An 11,154-nucleotide genomic window follows, 5' to 3' on the forward strand; every position below is an offset into this window, starting at 1 on the left:
GTGTGTTTTCAGAGAAGAAAACAGCCTTATTTTTTGATTGTACTTATCCTCATTAAGCAGTAATCACACATATTGTCCTGGTAGTAGACCAGCAAACATTTATCAGTAGTCAGTTTTTCCTGAACTGGGAGAATCTCACATTTTTTTAACAGCCCTGTTAACTAATCTCAAATTCAAGATAGATTCACATATACAAACTTAAATTTCACAACTTTTTTTAAAGAACAAAACTTTCACGTGCAAATTTAGTGCATGAAACATTTTACATGTGATAAATGCACTCATAGGCACATGTACTTTTAAAAAAAAGCTATACAAAAAGTTAGATATTTATTGACTTAAAATAAGGACAAACACAAAATAACAACTAAATCCAAGTTATTATTGACTACAAATGCTATTAAATGTTTGTTTAATCAATCTTTTTCAATCAAACACTCCCTAGGATGTTAGCAACAATCACTGCATGTAGCACACTTAAAAAACAAGTTATCACGTCAACGTCTCCACCACTAAGCTTCCAACTGGTCATTTCATTTAGCGCTGAGCTCTTCTACAAAAGCCTTTCTTCTTAGAAAGTTAGTGAGAGTTTGAAAGAGCGTAACAGCCTCTGTAGTCTTATTAAGACACCGCCTTTTTTAAGAAACGTAAAAGCTTCAAACATCAGGAGTGGGGGATTTACTGACGTATTTTATGTCATAGAATAAAATGTGAAAGGGTCTTGAATATGTGTTAAAACCACAGACCTTATTTCAGACATTTAACCAAAAACCTACTGACTTTGGGACAAGGGAACATGCTAACGTAACTTTCAGGTTCTCGCACTCATTCATGCACCACTCTATTTCAGCCTCATGAGGATATAGATGTATTAAACGTGTTTGTTATGCCTCAGGGATGAATGTAAACATAGCAGTGTTTGTTTATGAGAAAACTCCACAGGGTGTCTTTCAGTAGTTATCATGTTTTCAGCATGTAGTCACTTGGGATTGAAAGGAATCATTAAGTCAGGGGCTAATAATAATCAGCTGTGTGCGTGTGTTGTATATTCCTCTTAAACTGCATCTGTGGTTTTATTGATATTTCATTCAGAAAAGCTCAGATTCTCGTTATTAAAGGCATTAAAGTTCTCTAACCCCGAACATCAACAACAAAGCTCGACATCTTGAGTTTGCAGCCAGGATCATTAGAGGGGGGAAAATGTGACTCTTATTAGATTTGATGTAATTTTATTGATTTTTGGCAAGTAACTTAACTCAAAACACACTTTTTATCCATCTCCTAAATTTTCCACCTGTATTTTGACAGTTTCTAAACGTGCAAACAGCTTTTTTACTAGTTTTTAATGAATGTTTTGCAGGAAAGTTTGTGTTTTTCTGGTCTGACGTAACAATTTGTAACAAGGAAATGAGAGGAATCCAGCTTCTCAGAAGTCGACTCTCAAACAATTTCTCTCGTTGTTAAAGTTGACGTGTGTGATGATAGACTCGCTCTCTGATCTCTCTCTGTTTATGTGCTCACACTTCAGCTATTCTCTCTTTTTCTGAGCCTCGTTTTTATTCCTTACCTCCAGCCCAACTTGTGTGTGGGAACCTTGACAAGGTGGAGGAACAAGTATGCACAGCAGTTAGTTGGAGAAAAGCACCCCAGGGCATCAGTTGCTGACATTTTTGTACTCAGCGGTGTGGTGCAGCTCTTTATTGTCAACTTACACTATTTTTTTTCTCTCTCTCTTTCTCGTTTCAGTCATTTCAAGGCAGTCAAGGAAGAGCCTATCTGTTCAATTCAGTGTAAGTATGAGCCTTGGTGCTTTTGCTTTCTTCACACACTCTAAATTTACAAGTGATGTGGAAGGTTTGCAATTAAAAATTCACATGGACTCACACGAAGCTCGTTTGTCGAGTTATAAACCATGTTCACACTGGGTGCATTTGTACGACTCCAAACAAAGTTCAATTCTCCTCATTATTCCTGACGCTGCTGCTGCTGCTGCTGATGCTCTGTTTTCACGCTCATTTACTGTTGTTATTTTTCTATGGTTCGCCTGCGTACTGCTTTAACCAACACAGTATGATTGTTTACCACTGTACGTGTGTGCAGAGCCACATGAGCACAGCTGAAAGGAGCAGTTCAACATGTACGAACAAAAAAAATGCTGTGGTAAAGTTCCCATCTATCACTGCAAAGACCCAGGGTGTAGTCTGTTTCATTACATCTATGTTGGGGGTAATTTGAGGTTCGAATGATTATTTTCATTATTAATTAATCTCCAGATCACTTTCTCAATTAAGTGACTAATCATTTGGCGCATAAAATGCCCTGTTGACGTCTTCAAATGTCGTTATTTTGTCCAAAAACACAGAGATATTCACTTTACAATGATATAAAACTGAGAAAAGCAGCTGCAGTCAGAGGATTTTTGGTATTTTTATGGTGGAAAAAACTATTTTGATTGATTGACGATTGATTTTGTGATGCTAAAAATCCGATATAATCACGAAATTTGGTTGAATCAACAGTTGTATGTAATCTAGAGATTAGTTTTTCAGCCAAATTTAGCCATTAACTCAGTTTAAAAGTAGCTGTAAATCACCAAATCATTTCTTCCTGGTAAAACGATCCGCTGGAGTTGTGTTTCTGTCCACGCTGCAGAAACTGGTTGGTTAACATCCATCTCTTTGAACCCCTGAACAACACTTAGTGGTTTATTTCTTGCTTGGTTGGTTTTTGGGACTTGGCTCTCGGTCTTAATGAACCACACAGAAGTTTCTCAGCCTTGCCCCCCCAGAGGCCTGAGACATTTTCAGGTGTCACGGAGCAACTGTTTTGTGCCACCTGGGTCTGAATTGCATTGTTCTCACCTGCCAGAATAAAACCGCTCCACAGGCTGTAAAGTCCAAATAAATGATTCAAAACATGTCCAAAGTTTTGCAGGCGTCTACATGAAGGTTTGGTTCGTTTGCTGATTATTTCAGCTGCAGTACACTGTGTTTATTTGTCTATGTCCTTTAATTAAAATGCCATTCAGAAACTAATCAGCAGCACAGTGTTTACTGTGAGAGAGAGGTATAATATTAAAGAAGAACAAGAAACACCAATTCATTTCTCTGACCAATAAGTATTTATTTGTCTTCTATACTTACGTTTTGTGAGAGTTTATACTTTACTCCAAGACATTTACCTGAAGGCTTATGCATGAAACTAGCCAAAACTGGTAAAATCTTGTGTAGAAAAATCCAAATATTTCATTTATGGAGAAGGAATTGAGATGGAAATGAAAATATGGATGTTTTTTGTATCTGTATCACCAGATTTAATAATTTTATAACATTTTTAATCTTCAGTTTTTGTAATTTTAACAATTGCTGAGTGCTTTTACTTCACATTAACAATCTGAGCTCTTCCTCCACTGCTCTCCGTGACCTCTGTGACCTTTTCTCCACTTCCTGTCTTTCCTGCAGGGTGAATGTCGGCTGCGGGCCAGCCGAGGAGCGGGTACTCCTCACAGGTTTACATGCTGTGGCTGATATCTACTGTGAAAACTGTAAAACCACCCTGGGCTGGAAATATGTGAGTCCCTAAGCTTTCACTTTCACCTGAGCGCCCAGTGTTATTTTTTAACACCCCCCCCCCCCCCCCCCCCCCCCCCCCATCTTAATGTTTCGTGATGCTCCACTTACACCTGCCGCTGTGTTGTTGCACAACTGTGTGGTTACTTGGCTTCCAAAGGGACAAATTATACAGTTTCAGGTCAAAAGAACAGGGTTTCTCTCATTAAAGTATTGCTTGTTAAAGCCGTGGTGACAGTTTTTTTAGCTCAGGTTTGTGTTTAGGCTCAGGGATTGAGCACTCTGTGGTCTCCTAGCGCGCAAGATAATTACAGTGCCGAAAGGTTGGCTGCAGACAGCCAGGCTGGTACCTCTGAGAGTCTACAGTGATTAAATGTCAGGCCATTTTGAAGAGGCTTGTCCCAGTAATTGTCTGAAAAGACTGTAGAAGGGTGTAAAATAACTGAACAAAGTATAAGACAGGGACTCACTTAAAACGGCTCCTTCAGTGACAAAAACAATTAGAGATTCTTAGAAAAAGGCCCTGCAAGCAAAGGAGAGCAGAGCGGAGCTGGTTTACAAGGCAAAGCAGGCTGAGGAAATAATCAAAGACATCCTGATTCTTCTGACGCTCAGCACGACCAAGACACGAGCCGGAAATCATGAGATGTACTGTCAGACAGGAAGTTGAGACACCATGGGTTTATGACTGCAACATTTCTTTAAATGGAAATAGGGCTGCAACTAATGATTTATCTGTATCTAAATCGATTAATTGATTAGTTGTATTAAAGAGTTTTCAAATGTTTTTTGTCCAACTATTGGTACAAAGCCCAAAGATATTCTGTTTAATATCATACAAGACTAAAAACCATTCAATATTCACAATGTAGAAGCTGCAACCTCTACATTTTTGACATTTAAGCATTAACGATTTAAAGATTAACGATTATCAAAATAGTTGCCCATTAATTTTCTGTTGACCGATTAATCGTCTCATTGTTTCAGCTCTACATGTACGTTCCCTTCTAGATCTCAGGCACCATTTTAGAGAAATATCACCAAAATTCAGCCTCACATTCTTGGTAGCTTTGAAAACTCCACTAGCTTTCAAAGTGTTTTCAAACAGCTGAATTGTCAAAGTGGTGACTACTGAGCTGCATCTTCATGTTGGGAAGGAGGTAGTAGTCTGAGGGTGACAAATGAACAGGGCTGGTGTTGGACGAGTGGTCGCCAATTTTCTCGGACAGTGCTGACTTAGAGATTTCAATTACCTAAAACAGAAGAACCACAAACGTTAGCGACGTCAAACTTCCTGTATAATCACTCAAAGTTAAACTGTACATGCAGGTAATGAGAGCTGTTTGACTCATCTCCTTCTACCTTAATCACCCGTCGTAGAACACAAACGAAAGCGAGAGCACGATTGCGAAAAGTTTTATCTTCATTATCTGTTATTATTTCATAATCTTAGGAAGCCAAAATTTGATTTAATTGCTTAGCACTTGTTTGAACCAAATTTGGCTGCATAGCAAGAGTTTGTAACGCGTGACCCATCGGCAAGTTATGCTGCGTTCCACTCGTACTCGGAAGTCGGAATTTTCAACAGAGAAAGTTGAAGCAATCCCACCAACCCTGACATAAGAATTCAAGACGGCTGCTACTCGCATAAATAGTAATGAATACTTTTTACCTGTGGTCACGTTGCTATGCTGTTTGTAGAACGTTATCAACTGGTATTGCTAACAGTGGCTAGCAACGACAGCAGTTCACGATCATGGTTTCTGACTTCTCAACTGGAATGCCATCAACTCGTAGGTGAAGTCACTCCCAGTTCCCGACTTCAGACGTAAATGGAGCTCAGCATTAAATAACGTTTATCGTCCAACTTAATTGAAATCCGTTTCAGTCAGGCTCTGGGAAAAACATGGGCAAATATCGGTCTTGTAACTGGAGTTTTTGTCTCTGTTCTGTTTGTTTTTCTACAGGAACACGCGTTTGAGAGCAGTCAGAAGTACAAAGAGGGAAAGTTCATCATCGAGCTGGCTCACATGATCAAGGACAACGGATGGGAGTGACGCTCCGGCCGCTCGCTCGCTTTCTTTTTCTGACCTTGGAATGCTCTTTATTGAACTGCGTGGAGCGACAACCATCGACCACCATGCCTCTCCCCCACCACCCCCTCAACCCCCCTGAAAGAAAAAAAACCTCTCCTCCACCACCACCGCCAACAACCCGCTCGTCTCCTTCATGTGCACACACACCCACCTGCTCATCGTGAAAACTGAACAGAACAAAAACGACATTTAAAAAATAAAACGACGACGAGGAAACGGAGCAACTCCTGAAAAATCACATCACGGGAGTCCTGTCGTTACTTTTGAAGATTGTGTGTTCTCCTTTGCAGCTCCGGAGCTTTTGGGTTTGACCCCACCTCACCTCGCCTCCCCCCATCCCCCAACCCCCCCCACCGAACCACGCTTACAAGTGATTGTGGTGAAATGGCGACCACTGTGTGAAAAAGGAGATAGACTTCACTGAGAGGACATTTCTTTGTTTTCCTCATTTCGCCCATCCAGCGAGAGACGGGACAACACTTTGATGACTTTGGTTATTTTAATGTTATTTTGCTCTAGTTTTAACTTCTGGGTTTGATAAGGTTTTGGTTTGATGGCAGATGGATGTTACTGGTTAGCATTTTATTTCCCTGTCAAGTTTTGTTTCGTTTATTTGTTTGTTTTTTTTGGCTTGTCGTCTCTGCCTATAGCTGAACATGCTTTTCTTTGCTAATGTCCAAATGAGTAATCAGGGACAGGTGAGGAGCGGAGGGGAAAGGGAGTTTATTGTAGTTACAAATATGTAGCAGCATCTTGCTTTTTTCTTTATTATTATTTTAAGTGGTAAAGGATGGGATTGCAGTAGTGTGGGATTTTATACCTTCTGTTTTTATCTCTTTTTTTTTTTTTTTTCTTTATTGTGAGTTTCGTTATCTCCCCCCTTCTGGTACTTCTCAGCACTCAAAAAGCATTGAAAGCAGCACCTAGTATTTGTTTGACATAAACGGATATATATATATAGACATTTATATATATATATATACACACATACATACATATATATATATATATATATAAATATTTGTAGTGTTTGGCTAAATGCGATTGTGGCTGGTCCCATTTTGCAGCAGTACCATAAGTGAAAGAAAACAGAAACAGTTTCTAGACTGGGGAACCTGACGTCAGTGTCCACTTGTCATAAAACATTATGGCAGACTGTATTATTCCATTGTCTAGTAATGAAATAACAAGAGACACAACTACATATGAATATATATACACATACTATGATTACATATCCATAAATACTATGAAAATGTTCGTAGTACGTAGATATTGGAACATGGATTCTATATATATATTTGCTGTCATGCACATATGTATATATGCATATGACTGTGTGTATATATGCACTGTGTGTGGTCACGCATTTACACAGTGGCATACTTGAACGACGCTACTTCGTTTGCACTTTGCAGAGGCCTTTGGTTCATCTCAGTTTAGAGGCAAAAAGTTTGTTGGCTCTCGTCTGTTTTTATGTTTGTTTTTTTTAAATGGCCTTCTGACATGAACGACAGTTTGTCAGAGACGGAGAGAAAGTTTGAGCTTCGGACGGTTTGAGGGTTTCATCGACTGTAGCGTGTTTAGCAGCTTTCGGGTTAATTTAAATAATCTGCTTCTCCTCTCGGTTTTTCCGTGATTTAAAAAAAAAAAACTCGTGTCGTTTACGATTTTTCGCTGCTGTCCTAGAAATCCCGCCACCCCACCCCCCCTCCTCTTGTAGGTCTTTTTGCACTTTATGCTTCTCCGTCTCTCTCCCTCTCTCAGAGCATATGAATTGTCTCATTATTGTGGACGCCATCTTTGATTTGCCTCTAAGCCGTATGAATCTTGTGCCTCTTCAAAACATGAACGGCCTCCCCTCTCTTTTTTTTGTTTTTTTATTTCTTTCTTCTGTTGTGCAGTGCATAACTCAGAAAACCTTCATGTGAACCGATGTGTCTTCCCCCACCCCTTCTGGTTCAAAGTGGCCCTCAGATTAAGGTTCTTCACCAAAATCCTCATAGAGCTCTGCCCTTTTTTATTTTGGACAACAGAGACTTGGTATACATACACACATATATTTTCTATGTTAAGATTTAGTGGTGCAAAAACAGATGGATATTGAGTATATTATTTCTCAGAGTAAAGCATAGAGGAGGAAGGTTTGGACTGTGAGGGATGCCCAGGGGCTTGTTGTTTGACCTTTTTTTTTTATTGGAAGGATAAAAAAAAAAAGATGGCAGCAGGTCGAGGTGGGGCAGGGTGGGATGGGAGAGATTTTAAAAAGAAAAAAAAATCTGCAGTGATTGATTACTTTGCCGGCAAGGTCAGTCAGATCACACGACCTTTTATCCTAAAAACAATGACAATGCAAAACCCTTAATAGTCAGCAGTGATACCTACTTGAAAAATATAAAGACATAAACAGCTGAGATATTGGCCCGTGTTACAGTTTTTGTACATAAAGTAACATATTTAAGGTTTTATACGTATTTCTACTGGGTTAGTTCTTTTACTTCCCCAACTTGAAGCACTTTTGTTCACTGTACCTCTGGCTGTGTGTGTGAGTGAGAGTGTGTGTGTGTGTGTGTGTGTGTGTGTGTGTGTGTGCGAGCATGCATGTGTATTAGCCCACATGCATGCCTGCACACAAAAGTGAATTTTCCTCAGACAGTTTGTTTTCTTCCCCCCCACCCCCCCTTTTTTCTCTTTTAGTTGTTTTTTTTTTTTTAATTATTATTATTTGTCCTGTTGTTTTTTCTTTCACAGCTGTTTGGTTTCACTGTCTCTCCCGGTGATCTGTGAGGTCGAGAGCCAGATTAGTTTGTTTGGAAGTGATTTATCCCTGTTCTGTTTGTTTTTGTTTTTTTTCGTTAGCTTGTTTATTTAGCTTGTGTGGTGAGAGAGCCCATTAGAGGGCCCGGTGTTTAGGTCTCTGCTGAGCCATGTAGACGTTGAGGGCGAGCTGGAATCTCCCACCATGTCGCAGGGAGAGCCTTTACTTAAAAAAAACCCTTTCGCCACCAGTCAGTGTCTCCTGTATAGAGGGCTTTCAGATTGATGAAACGCACCCTCTGGCAGCCACACTGGAGGTCCTCAGCTTTTTGGCAACTGCTGGCTGTGAATATCTGATTGTATTTCTTGAGAACTTGCTCGTTTCTGTGCCGAGTTTGACAGAAAATTAACGGTTCTTTTCTGATCTGGTTGTTTTGATAGCGTTAGCTTGTTAGCTACCCGGCCGTAGTCACTACATCCCAGTTCTGGGGCAAACTCTTTAATGGTGCATTCATGTGGTCTTTGTCAGTCCGTTACATAAGAAAATATGACGTGAACTCCTTGATGTTTGTGTTCCTGTGGTCATCGGTGCTGGTAAACTGGCTGCATTTCATGAACTCGCCTGAGTTTGCCGCTTGGTATTCACCACTTTCTTCTGCCATTTCATGGTGATAAACTTGAAAACTACTGAGACTGAAAGTTCTTTTGTTTAGTTTTTTTTGGCCTTGGAAACCGCAGGCGTCAAAATAATCTCAGTCCATTTGGTAGCTCAGTAATGGGACTCTAGACATTCAAACTTTCATTTTTCTCCAAGCACTTGTTTGTTTTGGTGTAGAAGTGCTCAGAGGAATAGATGTTTGAATGTTTATACCTCTGTGATGACTGTTCAACCCTGAAAGCTGTCGACGATCACTTGAATGCACCGTTATAGGAGGATGTTGCAGCCCCAGAGCTGAGATTTTTTTTTTTTTTTTGGATTCACAACAACAATATCAAAACCTAGACCCACATTTGTACCTAAATTTGGAAACAAATCCACTTTACAAAGGCTCAATCTAGACCTCTAGGGCCCCCAAAAGCCCCAGTTACACTTCATATTATTTAAGTCTATATAATTTGATTAATTTGTCTGAAATTTGAAACGACTGGTCCTCCATCCCTGGTCTTAAAGTAAAGGGACCCTGTGTTAAAATCTAGTTTTAATAGCTAAATAGTTTAAACTTATATTAAGTATTTTATCAGATTTCTTCTATTTATTTCTGCATGTCAAGTACTTAACACAGAAAACCTCGGGCAAGGAATTACCTTCAATTTCAATACGTCTGACAGTTATTTTCTTTAATAACTTATTGATTATTCAGAGTGTAAAATGTCAGAAAATAATGGTTGAAGCAGATTTTTATTTCCTGAAGCCCATTTGACCTCGTTCAGATTGTTTTTGTGGTCTAAGCACCAGTCAAAAATACAAAGCTATTAACTTTACCATCATGAAAAACTAGAAATTAACAAATATTTACATTTAAGGAGCTGGTAACAGTTAAACCAGCCGTGTTACCAGACCATTAACATACCACAGCCAGTTCCTCCAAAGGATCTCCAACATGGCGCCAGCAGTGGTTTGCTGGGAGATTTTTTGCGACCCAACTGCAGCGCCTCTTTACACTCTCCCTTCGATCAGTCAGTCTAAGTTGAACCAACAAAAAGCAGTCGCCAGTGTCACCGCCGGTGTGTACCAAATAAGAACCAGGTTCTATCGAAATGTGTCAGTGTCATGCGTGAGACGGCAGGAAGGAAGGAAGCCAGGGATCGAGTTCGAGCGTCTCCTGGAGATTCAACCGTTAAACCAAAATTTAAAAAAAGAGGAGAAATCCTGTCACCTATGACATTGTCTTTCTGTAGAATGTTTTGATTCTCTGAACTTAACAGCGTCAAAGCAGCCTGGATGAAATATGTAGATATTTGCTGCTGAATACTGTTTACTTTTTATTGTTATTTTTGTTTTAACGTGACACTGGCTACCTACTTTTTGAGCTCTGTTACTGTCTCAAACATACCTGAAAGGATGTTGATCAAAGGCAAGATGGGTATACAGGGGAAAAGACTGTACAAGTTCTTTTCTTAGGACTGTTAAACTACAGTTTAAGGTCTAAAGCATGTTGTATTTATAATGGCTATATGTCGTGCCTGTTTTATTATTTTTTTTTTTCCTAAATTTAAAAACAAAAATATTATATGCTTTTTATTTGACTACATTGCTTTGCATTCTGTCTTAGTAAAGCCATGTCACATGTCTGTTTTCACTATAATGTAAACTATCAGATATCACAATAAATTTTCAATGGCATTAAGATGTGGATTGTGTGAAGTTGATATTCATTTTTAGGAAACTACAGCTATTAGGAGATTTTTTTTTATTTCATTGTCTTAATATACATTCTGTCTTTTATTTAAAGTTCAGAGTAATATGATTTTTATGTGCACACAACTGTTTTTGTATTTATTTTAAGCATCTTCCTGTGTTGCAGATAGCGGCGGCTGTGGCTGAGGAGGTCGTCCGCTAATCAGAATCACCCCTGATGTTATGTAAAGTGTTTTGAGAGGTGGTGAAGACGAGAAAAGCAGCGTGTAAAGAATAGTGTGAGTATAAATACAGTCCATTTATAAAGTAGAAGAGTAGAAGATGGGTACTTAAATTAAAATTGTGTCATATTTTTGTCATACCACATCAGGTT

At 39.2% G+C, this 11,154-nt stretch overlaps 1 protein-coding gene across 3 annotated transcripts in view; it reads left to right on the top strand.

Moving 5' to 3' along the window:
• The window catches only part of LOC108891349 (yippee-like 1), a 32,991-nt gene extending 22,221 nt beyond the window's left edge, over positions 1-10,770 (top strand). For all 3 annotated transcript variants that reach the window (XM_051075335.1, XM_051075336.1, XM_018688486.2), the window contains exons 3-5: positions 1,747-1,790; positions 3,462-3,570; positions 5,537-10,770. In XM_051075335.1, the coding sequence (XP_050931292.1) occupies positions 1,747-1,790; positions 3,462-3,570; positions 5,537-5,626 (243 nt within the window). In that variant the 3' untranslated portion in view covers positions 5,627-10,770. The remainder of the gene's footprint in view (positions 1-1,746; positions 1,791-3,461; positions 3,571-5,536) is intronic.
• The last annotated feature ends 384 nt before the right edge of the window (positions 10,771-11,154 follow it).

This window comes from Lates calcarifer, linkage group LG13 (genome assembly GCF_001640805.2).
Source record: "Lates calcarifer isolate ASB-BC8 linkage group LG13, TLL_Latcal_v3, whole genome shotgun sequence".
NCBI classification, from domain to species: Eukaryota; Metazoa; Chordata; class Actinopteri; family Centropomidae; genus Lates; species Lates calcarifer.